At 40.1% G+C, this 18,412-nt stretch overlaps 1 protein-coding gene across 3 annotated transcripts in view; it reads left to right on the forward strand.

The window, feature by feature from the left end:
* The window catches only part of MAPK9 (mitogen-activated protein kinase 9), a 48,802-nt gene that overhangs the window by 501 nt on the left and 29,889 nt on the right, over positions 1 to 18,412 (forward strand). For 2 of the 3 annotated variants that reach the window (XM_039880224.1, XM_039880223.1), the window contains exon 2: positions 12,074 to 12,243. In XM_039880224.1, coding sequence (XP_039736158.1) covers positions 12,122 to 12,243 — 122 coding nt within the window. In that variant the 5' untranslated portion in view covers positions 12,074 to 12,121. Of the gene's footprint in view, positions 1 to 12,073; positions 12,244 to 12,642; positions 12,884 to 18,412 lie in introns of those variants that run through there. The other variant, XM_039880225.1, reaches the window with a different exon arrangement.

An 18,412-nucleotide genomic window follows, 5' to 3' on the forward strand; every position in this document is an offset into this window, starting at 1 on the left:
TACTTGAGAGCCGGGTCTGGTCCCGCGCGACCTTGGCCCTGGCACTGACCCTCGCTGTCCATCGTTTTTCCCCTCAGAAAGCCGGGAAATGCCCACTCTTTGGACAGGGTTGTTGTCACCCTCGGATTTGTGGGAAAGCGCTTGGGCCGGAGCCCATGTGCAGATGTGGAAGCTGGGCAAGATACTGCCCGGTGCGGGTACGAGTGCAGGACCCCCTCCCCTTCTGCCCAGAGTCTCCCTCCCGTCCCGCTCTCCAGTGCCTCGTCATTGCTCGCTCAGTGCCCAGCAAGGCCAGAGCGAGCCCTGCCCGCCTGCTTTACCACTCCCCACACCCGAAGCGCTTCTCCCCTATCCCCTCAATCATCTCATCAACCTTGAACGTGCAGCTCCGTCTACCTTAGCACCTTTGCACTCGCTGTTTCCGGCGCTTGGAGTTGTCTCCTGGATCTTTGCACAGCTGGCTCCTCTGGTTCTGCCTCTGGTCAGATGTCTCATCTAACACCATGCCTTCCTTGACCACCCTTTTTCATCCTTTATTCTATCTCAATATTTTATTTAATTTTCTTTCTAGCATTCACTCTGGTTCTATTTATTTGCCTGTTTAATTTCTGTCTCTCCTACTAGAATGTAGCTTTATGAAAACAGGTAGTTGTCTGCTTTGTCCCCTGCTTTTAGAAAGGACACAGTAAGTACTCAGTAATATTAGTTCAGCGAATAAATGAATGACCCTGCCTGCCTGTTGTCTCTGCTTTATATGTTCATTTATTGACTTCTGACTGACTTGTGAAACATGGAAGCAGATGGAAGCTTGTTCTCATTTTGTGAAACATTTTTATGTTCTTGACCCCTTTGGTAACACTCGGAACAAGCTGTGACATAAAATCTTACATTTTTGTAATGTTTTAGCTCTAATTTCCTTCCACACATTCAGGACACATTCGCCAAATTCTACGTTATTTAGGTCAGGCTTTCTGCTTGGCCTTGGGGACACAAAGGCAACGGCAACAAAATCCCTTCCTCCGGAGAGCCAGAGAACCCAGCAATGAAGGCAGACATGCAGGTGGTTAATGCCAGGACAGTATGGTGCCTGCACTGTGATGATGAGAAGGGGGGGGGGGGGGGGGGGGGGGGGAGGCGGAAATAGAAGAAAGAGCGACAGGTGGTGTTGGAGTTGGGCCTTGAAGTGTGATGAGAGATTTGCCAGGCAGAGAGAGGCACAGAAGAGGGAAAGCAAGGTGAAGGCAGGACCTTAGCCCAATGTGGGGTGGGGAATCAGCCTGCAGGGCCAGGTGTAACAGAGAGGGAGTAGCGGGGAGCCTGGAGAACCAGACTTCACCCAGCAGTTTTTAAAAAGTCAGAACTCTAAATTTATAACTCTACTCTCCAGATTTTTAAATTTTGGAAGTAGCTAATATAAAAAATTTTAAATGCTGTGAGCCAAGCAAAATACAGACCTCTTTCAGCTTGATTGAATGTTTGTGGACCTCCAGGGCAGAAGGGAAGAGCTGCTATGAGCGGAAACATAGGTAGCCTGAGGCTAGGGGAGCTGGTTTGTCCAGATACTCTCGTTTAATTGTCACTGGAGCCCAGTGAGTGGCAGGTATGAAACCCTTTTCTACAGAAAAGGAAATGGGGGCTCACAGAGTTTTAGTAGTCTGCTTCACAGCAAGCGGCTGGGAGGTGAAATTTGAACCTGGGTCTCCCCCAAATCAGTGTTCTTAGCTGGGTTCCTCAGCTGAGTATTCTTTTTTGGCTTTTGACTGTTCTGAGAGAACAACGTCAGATCGAGATCATGTTTTCCCTCATTTAACCATTTATCTTTTCCTTCATAAGGATCCTTCAGGGTTAAAAGTAACCCTATTTTGGCACAGTCTTCTCTGCAGAGCTTTGATTTTCCCGAGGATTTAATTTTTCAGGATGCCAGGACTTTAAATAATTTGACAGATTAAAATGTATTTATTAGGCCTCTTAAATATATGTTAGAGGGTATACTTCAATTTGTCTATTTAAAATAAACTCTTCTTAATTTTCTGGATAAAGAAAAGTGCCAGATGGAACAACCAATAGTGAGTAAATCAGTTGTTTTTGTGATGCATAAGGTAAAACAGCACATGTTTTCCTTAACACTGTTGTTTCTGCAGTAGGGCAGCTATTTTTGGCCAAAATATGTAGTTGTAATTCACTCCTGGTTAAGGAGGTGACATTTTTACATAGTTTTCCTTAAGAATAATTAAATTTGTACTTGGCCTTTTGTGATTGTGTGAACTAGTTTCAACATCAGTCTTTATTTCAACTGTTTAATATGAGGACCTTCAAACAGGTATACAAAAAACAAACAAAAAAAACAATAGCGTCCAGCTACAACAGTATCAACTCCTGACAACCTTGACCCTAACCTCATCTATTTAAACCCTGACCCCCATATTGTTTTCAAGCAAATTTTAAATAGGTCATTTCATTCATTAATTTTCCTGTACATATAAAATATAGGGACTCCTTTAATCTTGGAAAAGCAATAATTTCTTAATTAACCAAATAGCCAGTCAATATTCAAATTTCCTGTTGTCCTATACATTTTATAGTTTCTTTAATAGGTTGTTTATTGGAATCGGGATCCAAATAAGGTCCACACATTGTGACTGATAGGTCATTTAAGTGTCTTTTAATCTATAGATTTCCCTTCTAGTTCTTTTTTGTTTTCCTTATAGTTTATTTCTTGAAGCAATTGGATGTTCTATAGCAGTTCTGTAGTTGGGTTTTACTGATTGCTTCTCTGCAATGTAATTTATTTCTCTATATTTTCTGAAAATTCATAATTGGATCTAGATGAGGCTTGGTCAGTTCCAGGGTGCCTTCGTAGGAGAGGGTGCGCTCTCCTGTGGCAGGTAACCCTGCTTTTCCCACAGGAGTGTTAGGAGTAGTTGATACTCAGTCCTAGACCCATTGAGTCAGTAGGCAGGTGTATTATTCTAGAGGCAAGTTTTTATGTCTTTTGCCCAACAAGCCCTCATTTTGAAAAAAAGGACTGTGGATCTTCTCAGATTGTATATTGGCCTTTGAATTGCCACTTAAGATGTTTTTATTGATGCCTCAAATCCTTTTGGAAAATGTTGGGGATATAAATTAATATATACAAAAATAATGAGCAAGTTTTCACATCGGAATTCATTACAGCTAAGGAAGTTTACTCAACATGTGAAGGTGAAATGCAACAAATTTGATTTCATTTAATTCATTTGGGTCTTCTGTTTTTTAGTCCTATAAAATATTCCATTCCACTTCCCCTCCCCCCAGTTAATTTTATTAGTATCTTTCTTAATATACTCTAAAATATTTCAGGAATAGTAAAAATAGGTTCTAAGGCTATATGGATTACAAATGAGATAGTTCTTATTTTTTTTCTTTAAAATGAAGCATTAATATTAGCTCCCTTTATGTCAGATAGGTTCTTACCTGTTCTGAAATTGCTTTTAAAATAACTTCCTTTAAAAAAGTATGTGCATATAGATATATATACATATTTCTATATAGTTCTACAGAACTGTGATTTAATATGTTAGACTGTTATATGTCTCAACTGATGCTGCTACTAGCTTGATTTTAGCATATATAGGCTTGAGAGTATAGCCCAGGTGATAACTCTAACAGCTCTGATTCTGGAATCAAAATCTGTTTCACCAACTCTTAACTGTATTCTCAGAAACACAGCTGCTATTATATGTTATGAAGCAGATGCCTTCAAAAAAGTTACTGAAACATTGTCCGCTGCCACACCCTAGAATGAAAAGTAACTTCTGTGTATTGCTTCCTGTCTGTTGTGTCTTTCACTGAGGTGCTCTCCCAGTAGTAGTCATGTAATCAGCTTTTCCACTTACCAGATTTCAGTTCACATTTTCAGAATTCAAACATTTGTTTGGGGGTTAGTAAGGAGAATGAATGTAGTAATATATGTCCTAATATCTGTTGACATGGAGACATTGACCTGTGCTGGACACTGTGCCCGCTGTCCTCTGAGGCTGATTCTGTGTTTATCCCCATTTTACAGATGAATGTAATCCTTTCCCCAAGGTCAGCCAGGTAAGTGGCAGACCCACTGCTCTCTGACTCCAAAGTCTTAACTATTTTTTATATGTAGTTGTCTTTTGTATTATGTATCACAATTAAAATTTTGAATAGAAAATATATAAACCCCAATCTGGACAGCTATTTTGACAATTATAAGAAATATATACTCTAAATCTTAAGTCTGTATACTATAATTTAGAAAAGAATAGTACATTTTTTTTCTTTTTACCTTTTGACCCCCCTTCACCTATTTCTCCTACCCTCTAACCTCCTACCTTTGGCAACCACCAATCTGTTTTGTGTATCTGTAAGCCTGTTTTCTTAAATTTGCTAATTTATTTTATTATATTTTTATGTGTAAGATCATACAATATTTGTCTTTCTGTGTCTGATTTATTTCACTTAGCATAATACCTTTGAGGTCTATTCATGTTGTCACAAATGGCAATATTTCATTCTTTTTTATGGCTAAATAATATTCCATTGTGTATATGTACTACAATTCTTTAGCCTTTCATCCATCAATGGATGCTTAGGTTACTTCCAAATCTTGGCTATTGTAGATAATGCTGTATGAACATGGGGGTGCAGATATCTTTTTGAATTAATGTTTCATTTTCTACAGAAAGGTACCTGGAAGCGGAATTGCTGAATCATATGGCAATTCTTTTTTTTCTTTTTTCTCTTTTTTTTTTTTTTGAGGAGCCTCCATGCTGTTTTCCATAGTGGCTGCACCCTTTACATTCCCACCAACAATGCACAAAAGTTCTCTTTTTTCCACATCCTCACCAGCATTTGTTATTTCTTGTCTTTTTGATAACAGCCATTCTAACAGGTGTGAAATGATATCTCATTGTGATTTTGATTTGCATTTCTCTGATAATTAATGATGTTGAGCATCTTTTCATGTACCTGTTGGCCATCTGGATGTCTTCTATGGGAAAATGTCTATTCAGATCTTCTGCCCATTTTTAATTGGATTGTTTGGTTTTTTGCTGTTAATTTGTATGAGTTCTTTATATGTTTTGGATATTAGCCACTTATCAGATACATGATTTGCAAATATTTTCTCCCATTCTGTAGGTTGTCTTTTCATTTTGTCAATGGTTTCCATTGCTGTGAGAAGCTTTTTAGTTTGATATAGTGCCATTTGTTTGTTTTTGCTTTGTTGCTTTTGCTTTTGGTGTCAGATTCAAAAATCATAGCAAAGACCTATGTCAGGGAGCTTACTGCCTGTGTTTTCTTGTAGCAGTTTCATAGTTCAAGTCTTTAATCCATTTTGAGTTAAGTTTGTGTATGGTATACGATAGTGGTTGAGTTTCATTCTTTTGCCTGGGGCTGCCTCATTTTCCCAGCACCATTTATTTAAGAGACTGTCTTTTCCCCACTGCATATTCATGGCTCCTTTGTTATAAATTAATTGATCATGTACATGTGGGTTCATTTCTGGGTTCTCTATTCTGTTCCATTGATCAATATGTCCGTTTTTATACTACTACTGTACTGTTTTAATTACTATAGCTTAGTAACATAGTTTGAATCAGGGAGCATGATGTCTCCAGCTTTGTTCTTTTTTCTCAAGACTGCTTTCGCTCTTTGGGGTCTTTTGTGGTTCCATACAAATCTTAAGATTATTTGTTCTATTTCTATGAAAAATGCTGTTGAAATTTTTATAGGGATTGTATTGAATTTGTAGATTGCTTTGGGTAGTATGGACATTACTTAATATTGATTCTTCCAATTCATGAGCACAGAGTACCTTTTCATTTATTTGTGTTCATATGACCACTGCCACAATCAAGATGTGGAACTAGTTCATCATCCCAAAGATCTCTGTTGTTTGACCCCCTTATAACCATACTACCCCCTATCCCCCACCATCCCAAACCCTGGCAACCTCTCATCTGTTCTACAGCTCCAATTCTGTCGTTTCAATAATGTTGTATAAATGGAATTATACAGTATGGACCTTCTGCACTTGGCTTTTTCACTAAGTATAGCCCTTAAGATCCACCCAAGTTGCTGTGACTTTCAGTGGTTCACTCCCTTTTATTGTTGATTGGTGCTCCACGGCCTGGATTCACGGCACTGGGTTAACCATTCACCTGCAGACAAACATACAGGTGGTTTCCAGTTTTGAGCTATTACAGATATGGCTGCAATGAGCATTCGAATACAGGCTTTCATGTGGACAGATCCTGCTTTCTAAATGGTATTGTCCAGTGGTCTGGAGGTTGCTGAAATGGAGGCTGGGAGAGCACTTTGGCTTTTGGCACGTCCAGGGGACAGTGAGAAGGCCTTACAGAGAACCTTGGGAGGTGAGCTGGAGAGGGTGCGAATGGACAGGCCAAGGGGCCCATGAGGGGCTGGTGGGGAGGAACCCTCACTGGATCCTTAGGGCCCAGCTGTGGGCAATACGATGACCAAATCCTAGCTGGTGTCCTTTATCGTAGTATGTTCTGTCGCTTAAGAACTAATATTCAGGATGACCTCAGGCTGTTGTAGGTTCTTGATTGTCAAAGAAAGATTAAGTTGTGCTATGATATTTTTAATAGGAATTCAAGTAGGAAAAAAAGAACAATTTGGTTAAAAACTTCAGCCACAAGTATTGAAACAAAGAGGGTAATTGTGAAAATCTGCTTTTAATCACAGTAGTTACTTTAAATGTGGCATGTCCTGGGTGTTCTGAAGCATTAGTGTGATCAAAGGTTTAATTGAGTCTGTGAATCATCATCATCAGAAGAAAAAGTGTCTGGGGCGGGGTGAAGCCAGCAGCCCGAAACATGAAGGCCTGCGTTTTTCTGGCTTGATCCTGGCCAGTCCTGGACATGTCATTCTACTTCCTAAATAAAATTAGAACTATAGAATGGTGTTCTTGGGGAAAACATGAATACTCACCTATGTTCATATCCCGGCCGTGCACCTTCCCAGCTCTCGGGATGTTTCCCATTGGCAGAGTGGGGTAGCACTGCTCCCCTCAAAAGCTGCCAGGGGAGCTCATTACTGTGGAGCTCAGAGCCTGGGCCACTCTCCCACCTCCATTCTCATCTGTCTCAAACCCATCCTCTCCACAAGTGTTACAGTGACCATGCTACAGCTTTTTATTTAAAAATGTGTGTTTAAATAATTTTTTAATGTAAAATATATGTGTGGCTACAAAAAGAAAAAGCAGAATAGAAAGTAATAATGAGAAGAGTGAAAGTCTCATTTCCCAGTTCCTCCGCACTTGCTAGCATATTGTGTGTGTTTCTCCATGGATTGACATTTACCACATGTACTCGCCTTTAATTCCTTTACATAATTTAGCTTTGTTTCCTTTACATATTTTAGCCATCTTTCCATATCAATACATGAAATCCCTGCATTGTTTTTAATGGCTTTATTGTACTTTTATGCTAGAATTTGTTCAGTTATTCCAAGTGTACATATTAGCTTATTTCTAATCTTTTACCTGTTACAAGAAGTGCTATGAACATATTTGAACAAATGTTTTTGAATATTTGTACACTTACATTTGTCAGATACATTTGTAGAATTGTAGTTGCCAAGTTAGGAGCCATGTGCATTTGAAATTTTCATTAGATATTACCAATTTTCCTTCCAACAATGTTTTGCCTATTTACAGTTCTCATCAGCACATATGAAGTATCTGTTTCCTCATACCTGGGTCAATACTGTGAATAAACTTGCATTCAGGTCTTGCCTCCTCCAAGAAGCCTTCCAGTATAGCCACCTCTCACTCTCCCACTCCTTCCACTTGTTCACTTGCTTCTCCTGGGCACCACTCTGCTGTGCTCCTGCCATGCAGCCTGTGCATACCCCTAGGACACTTCTGATGTGGGTAATATTTATGCTGTTGACGGTTTGAGTGAAGGGACTGTCTGGTTAGTGCTCTATATAGACAGCCTGTACCTCCTGCTTGTCACACAGGAGGCCCTCAAGAAATATTTGCTGGGAGAACTTGGTGGATGGTTGCTGACGTCCCCACAGTACTGGGGCTGTATGCTCTCCACTGTCCTTCCCACTTTAAAATTTGAGTACTATATAAAGCTGTAGTCAGAGTAACTTTTTCTTAATTTAGAAAAAATAACCAGAGATTTAATATTAGATTTATAATACCTAAATTGCTTATATAGAAGAATACTTGATTTGGAGAGGGGTTGTTTTTTTTTTTTTTTTTAATGCATTTCCTACTCTAGGCTGTAAACAGGTAAGAATGTTCCTCCCTCCAGTATTTATAGAGTGGGTAGAGTTTACCCCCATATCTGGGGGTGTGTACAGGAGTCTCTAGTCTTAGAGAAAGAATTTAGACAGGAGCCTTCCATTCGGCAGGCATTCACAAAGCAGCTGGGACGTGGGGAGGGCTCTTCAGCAGAGCCGTGCACACTGGGTCTAAAGGGCCTCAGGAGCAGACTGTGTCCCCAGGGCTTTTCAGTGGCTCCTTGAGGGGCCTTGGACCTTTCCTTAAGTTGATCAAGCGAAGTGGTAGGGCCTTTTCTGCTTCTGAGGAGCTCAGGGCCTGAGGGCAACTGGCCCCACTGCTGGGAGCCCAGTGAGGGGTGTGAGGGCAGTGACCACACCTTCAGTGTGTTGTAATGGGGTTGCATGGCAGAGTCTTATACTGCCCGATTTGTACACAGTTTTCTGAAACCCAGCTGAGACCCAGTTGGTTGAAATACCGTCGCAGCAGAGTCAGTTTCATTAGTAAGGAAATCTGCTTTCTCAGGTTTCCCTGAGGGTCTTTCTCTTGCTCCCATGAAGCCTAATCTTGACAGAGAAGGTGGCTTTGACAGGTTCTCTTAGGTGATTTTTTTCCTGCCTAATGAGGACAACTTATTTTAATTTTAAAATTATTTTAAATCTTGAGTTGAAATTATATTAATAATTCTCAAACCTAATAATATCATGTATTCTTCAAATTCACAAAAACTAACTGAATATTATACTGGTCAGAGTATAGGTCAAATCAGCTATAGCAGAGAGAATTCCAACCTTGGTCAGCAAGGTTGAGATAAATTTGTGCCAATCTCAGTGTGGGCAGGTGGACCAGAATGGGGGGCATCTCTGTGCCACCTGGTCATTCAGGACTCCGGCTGGTGGGCGGCTATATCATGTTCAGCATGTGACTTCCATCTCTGGGTCTGTGACAGCTGATCTGCCAGCCAGCAGTAAAGGAGGATTGGATAGCAAGCAGCTTTCTGTAAAAAAAAAAAAAAGAAAAAGATCTAGAAGTAGCATACATTCTTTCTGCTCACATCTCACTAGCCAAAAGTTAGTCATCTGGCCACACCTGGCTACGAGGAAAGGCATGGATCCTGGAGTATATCAGGATCCTGTGCCTGTCATTCTGCTTGTCCCTTAGGCACTCCAGACCCACCTGTCCAGAGCCAGACTTGCTGACTTCACTTGGATCACCTGCCCGCCTCCACCTGCTATACCCTCATTTCTCCTGGTCGCCTCTCTGGGCAGCAAGTCACACACATTCTTCCTCCAAACCATGCATCTACTGTCCCCCACCTGCTGTGGACCAGTCGTTTTTTCCAGGTCTCCCTGTCTTGCCCACTCACATCCATCCCTTTCTCAGCTTCTGGAATGAGCTCTCTGAAAGGTGGTCAGAGCATACCTGTATGTGCACGATGCCTCCACAGCCCTCAGGCCCATGGGGATCTGGCCTTGTTTTCTCCCTTTAGCCTCTTTTCCTCACTACCCAGCAAAACTAATCTCAGATGATTTGTCATGCTCAGAGGCACCTCCAGCTCTCTGCACATGCCATTTCTCTTCCCCGCACCCTAAACCTTCTCCATTCCTCTGGGTTTAGGACTCTCCTGGCCTTGAGTCTTTTCTTGAGTGTGCCCACAGTGTGCACTCACTGTGAACTTGCTGAGGACAGCTGTTCTGGCACAGGACCTCACCCACAGCAGTGCGCAGAACATGCCTTATGAATGATAAGCATTGCCGATGTATTATAATACGGCAAAGAAACAGCAGATGGTAGTGGCTCCCTGCCTTTTTGCTGAGTCTGTCTCTGATACTTTGCATTTGTACCCTACTAGCCCAGCTGAGCAGTTCACTGTGTCTGAGCACAGTCAGCTTGAGCTCTGTACCTTTACTGTGTCTGGCAAAACAGTTTAGGGCAGATGCCACCTCCTCCAGGAAGCTTTCCTTGTCTTCTATACTCCATGGGTAGGACCTCTTTTGCCTTTTTACTCTGTTTCCATTTTGCTATGGCCCTTACCTCATTGTAACTTGTATTACAATATAGATAACACATTCTTCACACTACTCCAAATAGTGGACTGTATGCTGTTTCAAGACCAGTTCCTAGCTGATACTGCTATATCTCCTATAGTAGTTGTCACTTTCTTGTAGAAAAGCATCCCATAAATGTTGAGTGGAATTGTCTATAAATAAATTAATCTTTAGAAAAGGATATTATTTCAGATGTCAGTAAAATGGAGCAGCATTGTTAGGAAATCATTAGATACTATATTATGGGTGAGGTCAGCAAAAGTCTTTTGAGTGTTCCCTCTGTCCCAGGGACCACGTCCTCTCTGTCCTCCTGTCCTAGGAGCGTGGGATTCCAGGGCAAGCAAGGCAGACCCACCCCCGCCCTCCCGAAGTATAGGGTGCCCTCCTCACAGCAGTGCGGCTTGGCCAGGCCATTTGCTTATACTGTAACATGCAGCTGATCTTCCTACTGCAGTGTGGTGAGCAGTGTGTCAGTTCACCTCATGCAGTGCTGGCCTTCGGAGGCACTCCCTAACTGGGGTGCATGGCTGTCCGTCACAACAGCTGGTGCTACTAACAGCTGTGTCTCAGCCACTACCTTAGGAACTGTAAAAACACACGAAGCAGTGGTCAGTTGGAGAAACTATTCATTTGATTTAAATTATTTGCTTAGGCTTATTATTAATCACTTTATTCCCATGTTTAATGGAAATCTTAGACATCATTGCGTTGAAATACACATCATTATGCCAAAAAAACTCAGTGGGTAGACATTAAATATAAGATGGCAGAACAAACAGGCAGGAATTTGCTGGTGGTATAGAATAAAATTCAAATTCTGTGGGGTTTTTTTTCAAATTCTTTGTTTTTAAACAGTATAGAATATTTGCATATATGATTTTATCATTGACTTTTTAATTTTTTTTTTATAAAATGATCAACATAAAATAGCTTGCTGACTTTTCAATAAACGTCAGACAAGAGACAAGGAACCCAGTAAATAAGCATAGCTGCCAGCTGATTTTGTGTATAAAGTCACGCGGGCTTCTAGAGAGCAGGTGGGCTACTCCAAGGCTTCCAGGTTGTGCCCATAAGTGAAGGTTGTGACATCTGTGCTGTCGGCTGTAGGTTATGACAGTTCTGCATCTGTGATGTCTGTGTTGAAGCCCACTGAAGATGTGGGACCACTCACGGAAGGCAGAAGCATGCCTGTGGGCATGCATGGCATACCCCTGTCACCAGGCCTCCAACAGCCTGTTGTTTTTTAACTTACCCCTTTCCCATCACTTTGGCGTAGGACTTGCTTTTTGTTTCATCACTTTAACCTGCATTTGGGGACTTAGCAGAAGACTAGTCTGTTTGTTTTTCTGCAGGAACTGTAGATATGACTATTTGAAACAGTGCCTCCTCTCTGGTTGAGACAGCTTAGTGTAAGCTGATCTCACAGGAAGCAAGCTGATGAGAATCACGTAGTAACATAGTCTTGTCATGACTAGTAAAAATGTGCAATATCTTTTCTCCAAAAGTGGCTATTTTATAACCTAATTCCATAAAATGTGGTCACACATGGCTTCAAATTTCCTTCTTTTCATAATGGGCTTGTCTCACCAAAATGTCTTCACATTTCCCGCATGTTGCTTCAGTTCAGAACTTGGTCAAACTGGGTCAATCAAGTTATAGCCACGTTGTCTTATATACTGATAGATCTGAAACACTATTAGGCTACCAATGCGTGTACAATTTCAGTAAGGATGCATATTCATTCTTTTTTTCTTTTAAGGAATCTGACGACTGTACCAGCCTTTGGAACATTACATGACACTACATCATGAGTGACAGTAAATGTGACAGTCAGTTTTACAGTGTGCAAGTGGCAGACTCAACTTTCACTGTCCTAAAACGTTACCAGCAGTTGAAACCGATTGGCTCTGGAGCCCAAGGAATTGTTTGGTAAGTACAGTCTTTTTCAGTAGTGTGGATTGAATTGTTTTTATGATAAAAACGAAATAAAACTAAATCATCAGAATTTAAAAACACTGATGATGAAAATACTCGTTACTTTGCTATAGGTTTATGAGCTAAATTGAATCAACAGCTTGCTCTAGTTATATGTAGTCAGATCGTAGGATACAAATGCAAATTCTTAGAATACTGCATAAATTTGAATAGGTAGCAGATTTTTTTTTCCCCTTGTTTCTTTTTTTTTTTCATTCCCCCTGTCATTATGATATTAGAGTAATAGGTATGACAGTGAGTTTTAACAGAAATTTGGAGTTTTATTCATTTCTTCATCCTGGCCACCCTTCCCCCTCCCCCCTTTTATTCCCAATCACTCCTATTCATTTCTAGGCGCCGTCATTGCAGTGCCTTGCCCTTCATTGGCAGGATGAGGCCAGTCAGTGTCATTATCACCCCATGGATTAACCAGGAAGGGATGCTGTGTGAGGGGTTGGGCTGGCCGTCTCTTCTTTGGTGTCTCACTGCAACTATGTGTCCGGCCCAGGACGTCAGAACCGTTGGTCTGACCCTGAACCTTAGTCTCTTGCATGGTAAGACAGTCAGCTACCGCGGCGTCACTGGCAAGCTAAAGGTAAAGTTTTCACATGTTTTCTGGACTACAGTTATCAGCACTTCCCAAACTTCTATCCCTTAGATCTCTGGGCAGAACTTTGTTTTCTTCTGTTGGTCAATAAAAACAAGATTGTCTTTGCATCTAAGAGACCCCGTGATGAAGCTAAACACCCAGTATTTACAGCTGGTAGGCAGAGGAGGTTCAAGATGAAAGAGAACTCTTGGGTATTCTGGGAGGAGGGTTCGTGTTCCTTAGAAAATCTTCACCAGCGTTTGTAACTGTAGCCTAGGTGACTGGAGGCCCTGGGAGCTAAAAGGAAGTAGCAATTCAGAGCTTCCCAGGCAAACTGATGTGGGAAGGGGGCAGTTTGGAAGGGATGCCCAGCTCGTGTCTAAAATAGTGATGATCAGACTTTTCCACATGATAACACTTAAAGTTATAAAGTCAATGGTTGCTTCATATTAGAACACTTGGATATTAATAAAAAGTTCTAGAAAAGAAAACATTCTTTTGATTTAAAATCCATCTCTTATTTGGAATTGGATGGTAATTTGACAGGTAATTCTGCAAGACTGATATCAAGGACATTTAATGTAATACCCATATTAAGAGACTGGAAGTTCATAATTAATTGTGAAGCAGAAGGCTGGATAAAGGATAGGTGGTTAAAATTAATGACTTTTTTATAGCATGCTAAAAAAAATCACATTCTACTTTATAAAATATTGTTTTGCAAAGATTTGATTTCCAATTCGCATATGCTATTTCTCATTTTGTTTTTTTAAAGAAATGTTTAATAATGAAACTGTTCACTATGGCTGTGTATTTCTCATTTGAAAATTCTACTTTTGAAGTAAGTTCTTAATATGCCATTATAAACCAAACCTCTGGTAAAAGCAGTGGTATAATTATAGGATGCAAAGTTTGGAAGTTTTTTAAAAATTTAAAAGCTGAGAGTCCAGAAATACACTTATACATTTATGGCCCATTCAGTTTTAAAATGGGCACTGAGATTATTCAATGGGGAAAGAGCAGTCTCTTCAAGAAGTGGTTCTGGGACAACTGGACACTCACCTGCAAAAGAAGGAAATTGGACTCCTACCCTACTTCACGTAAGAAGTTAACTCAAAATGGATCAATGACCTAAATATAAGACCTAAAACCCTAAAACTCTTAGAAGAAAACATAGGAGGGAAGCCTCATGACTTTGGATCCTCAGAAATGACACCAAAAGCATGAGCAACAGAAGAAAAAATTGGACTTCTGCAAATTATGCATCAAAAGACACTAGTAAGAGAGTGCAAAAACCTACAAAAAGGGAGAATATTTGCAAATAATACATCTGATGTGTCTAGTGGCCAGAATATATAAAGCACTCTTACAGCTCCACAGCAAACACAAAATTTCAAAAAAACAGGCAAAGGATTTATAGAGATGTTTTCCCGAAGAAGATACACAAATGGCCAACAAACACACGAAAAGATCCTTAGCATTAGTCATCCGGGAAATGTCTGAGCCATTTTACATCCTCACCAGCAGTGTACAAGGATTCTCATTTCTTCACATCCTTGTCAACATTTGTTGTTTTCAGTTTTAATTATGGTCATCCTAGTGGGTGTGAAGTGGTATCTCATTATGGTTTCGCAGTGACATTTCCCAAATGACTAATGCTGAAGATCTTTTCACGCATTTGTTGGCCATTCGTATATCTTCTTTGGGAAACTGTCTCATTGACGGTTCCTTGACAAGTTAAACATAGAATTGCCATATAACCCATTGAATACTTCTAGATATATACCCAAAAGAGTTAAAAACAGATGTTCAAACAAAGGCTTATACACAGATGTTTATAGCAGCACTATTTGCAATAGCCAAAAGATGGAAACAGCCCAAATGGCCATCAGTGGATGAATGGATACACAAATTGTGTAGTGTACATATGTTGAATATTATTCATCAAAAAGAATGAAGCACTGATAGGTACTACAGCATGGATGATCCTCAAAAACATTATGCTAAATGATATGAAAGCTAGACATGAAAGGGAATATATTATGAGTCCATTTGTATGAAATATCCAAAGAAGGTAAATCCAGAGAGATGGATGTAGATTGGTGGTTAATAGGCAAAGGGAAATCAAGAAAGAATGAGGAGAAACTGCTTAACAGGCATGGGGTTTCCTTTTGGGGTGATAAATCTTATAGAATTACATAAACGTGACTGCACAACGTTGTGAATATTAAATACCACTGAATTGTTCACTTCAAATGGTTAATTTTATGCTTATGTGAATCTCACCTCAATAAAAATTTTTTTGGAAAAAGTGAACTGGAAGATGCCTTAAAGCAGGGGTCCCCAACCGCCACGCCACATTCTGGTACTGGTTCGTGGCCTGTTAGAAACTGGGCCACACAGCAGGAGGTGAGCAGCAGGTGAGCAACAGGTGAGCGAGCAAAGCTTCATCTGTATTTGCATCTGCTCCGCAGCACCAGCATCACTGCCTCAGCTCCACCTCAGATCATCAGGCATTAGATTCTCATAGGAGCACTGGTCACTGGTACCAAAAAGATTGGAGACAGCTGCCTTAAACTAAGGATATTTGTCATTCTTAATAGGTATTTAACTCCTAATCCTATAGTATTGTGTATAATGATATTTTCATGTTATATTATTCATAAAATGTTGTAATTTCCTTGTAGCTTAAGTTGTGTATTGACAGCATCTTAACAGTAATTTCACTTCTCTTAATATTTTCATTTAAATAATCTTATGACAATTTGATTAATATTTGTAGGTGCAGCTTTCATCTCACAATCAGAAAGGTAGGAAGAAAGAGTATATAGAGGCTAAAATTTTAGCACTGTCGTAATCTCATCTCTTGTAAATCCCCATTTCCATAGCCTGAGTTTTGATTCTAAGGAAAGGTCAAAAACTGGGTTTTGCTCTTTTCTGCTCAAGAAGTCATTGCTTTGAACTGATTAAGGCAGCTCTTCATGAGCCCTCGCATAGCCGACAGTCATGATCTTACTCATTACTAAATGAAAACCATTTTATTTGGTTAACTTTACTGGATGCTTGGAAAAGGGGGTTAGTTATTTAATGCAGATTATTGAGATTTCCTTTTAAAAATGTTTGTGCAATTGTGAAAATTATTCTTAGACTCCCGGGATGTTTTATCTTTTGGCCTTTAGGTAAAGCACCACCACAGGAAGTAGTCCTGGATGGTTGGAGACCTGGTTTGCTTTATTGCTGCTTTCTCCCAGAGCCTGTGGTGGCTCTGGGGAGCTGGGTGACTGCTTCTTGCCTGCCTTTGAAGCCAAGGCTTCGTAGACCTGCTGAGCTACAGCAGTCGGGGTGCTGGGAATGGGAGTCCTTGAGTTGACGGGGGAGAAACCTTTCCCATGATACTCTCCCCGCATGTCTTCTGAGAACTTTTTCTTAGCTCTGTTTTACATAGCATCTTGGATACTAGCATTATTTTTTAAAGTCTTCAAAAGAAAAGCGTTCTGTGCATGGTGCAAGGAAAGGGTCTGTGACCTCATCCTGCTGTTTGGATTGAGCAAGAAACTGTGATTGGCATCAGTCAGACCCCTTTCTGCCCCATCAGTGACAAAATGGCCAGAGTGTCCTCACCATCAAACAGGTTCTCGATAACCTGTTCTGTCCAGTGATCCCGTCCCTGCAGATACAGCAGGTTCTTCTTGACGCCTGTCACTTGTGCCCCTACTGCATCTCCTAGTTGGATTCTCTTCTGAAACCCCCTGGTGGGTTGAGATACTATCCCGGGTCTTTTAAGACTTTCTATGAAGTGTCCCCCAGATAATCTCAGCTCACACTTGGAACAGAGTCTTCTCTCAGATGAACCAAATGCTTGCTTGACACACACGCACACACTGCAGAACTGTGAGATAAATAATAAATGTGTTTTTAAACCAGTATATTTGTGGTAATCCGTTAAAGCAGCAATCAGAAAGTAATACAAGAGGCATGTGTGTTTTTTTGTTTTTGAAAAACAGGATAGAATAGCAGGAGTACATGGTTTACAAAACTCGTTAATCATCAATTTAAATTTTATAAAAACATAGGACAGGTGCGCAGGTAAACCAAAGTGCAGGTGTTGGTATAAAATTAAATGGAAGAGCCAGGATCAGAATAAAATATTTTGACTCCTAATTTTGAACTGTTTTTACAAGTGTCTTCGATTTCTTTGTTTCTATTTTTGTTGTTTTTAAAAAAAAATGTTAGTAAAATTAATTAGGAAGTAAGTTTGAAAATGTTTATTATTTTGAAGTATTCATAAATATCAGCAAGTCATATAGTAAAATTAAGTAATTGCAAGATTTTGAAGCTCTAGTGAGGAAAATATGTATACATTTCTTTTATATATATACACACACATATATATACACACATACACACACATATATATATATTCAGTTTTTCTTCTTTTAAAATGTCAAGTTGTTTAACCAAAAATAATAAAGATTATTTATTTTAGAAAATAGTTCTATGAAGTGTTGAACTTAAAAAAAAAGTGTTTAATCTTAGATCTGGTAGCACTTAGAAGTGATGGTTACAATCTTAACATGAAATGAGTGATATAACTCTTATTCCTTTTTGCTTCTTCTAAGTTCTGTATAAGCAGGAATGTTGGCCTGTTCTTACACTGTTTTATTTTCTCCGTATTAATATAACTAAATAAAAAAATGTCTACATAAAGTTTCTGTGATAAAGAAAGTGTATGGTATAAGGCATAGGAGGGCTGTAATTCAGGAGACTTGAGTTCTAAATCTAGCTCTGATCCTCATAGCAGAAGTTCTTTGCAACCTTAGGCAAATCATGTGTTGTTATGGGCCTTAGTAATTTCAACTCTAAAATGAGTGGTTTGGAACTTCCGATTTAAGATGATAAAGAGAACAGGAGGAGGAGAGTAATCAGTGGATGCGAGATTTTAACAAGTTTCTGAAATATAAAAAAGTAATTGGAAACTTGATGCAGATAAAACAGAGTAGAGGAAGTGAGAATAAGTGGATGAGACATTTGCAACAAGGAAGAGAAACTATCTGTAATAGAACCCTAAAGGGGCTGTGCATATAGAGATGACTGATACAGAGAATGAAGATGAGATGGGTGGCTAGAAATATGAGTGTTAATTAAAAGTGTGTCTATGGCACAATTGTGCCAATTGGCTCCCAACATTCCCACCCCACCCCCATGTTCAGCATTTGCCCCTAGAGAGTGAGTAAGTGAGTGAAGAATTATTAGGCCAGGATTCATGGAAGGACAAAAGTCTAATGAGGGGAGCCCAGGGTTTGGGGCTGCCTTTCCCTTGAGGGCATTTGAAAATTCTGGAATGCACAGCTGAGAGACTGAGCATTGCTCTTTGGACTGCCTTGTGGGGCTAGGAGACAGAGTTTGAGTCCAGGGCCCTCCAAAGGGGCCTAGTGAACTTTCTTTGCTTTGAGTTGAGACCAGTAAAGGGCTACATTCTAGAAGCAAGAATGAACTGGAGAGAAAGAGGCACTGCCACTCAGCTTCAAATCATTT

This window comes from Pteropus medius, unplaced genomic scaffold, assembly GCF_902729225.1.
Source record: "Pteropus medius unplaced genomic scaffold, Ma_sr-lr_union100, whole genome shotgun sequence".
NCBI classification, from domain to species: domain Eukaryota; kingdom Metazoa; phylum Chordata; class Mammalia; order Chiroptera; family Pteropodidae; genus Pteropus; species Pteropus medius.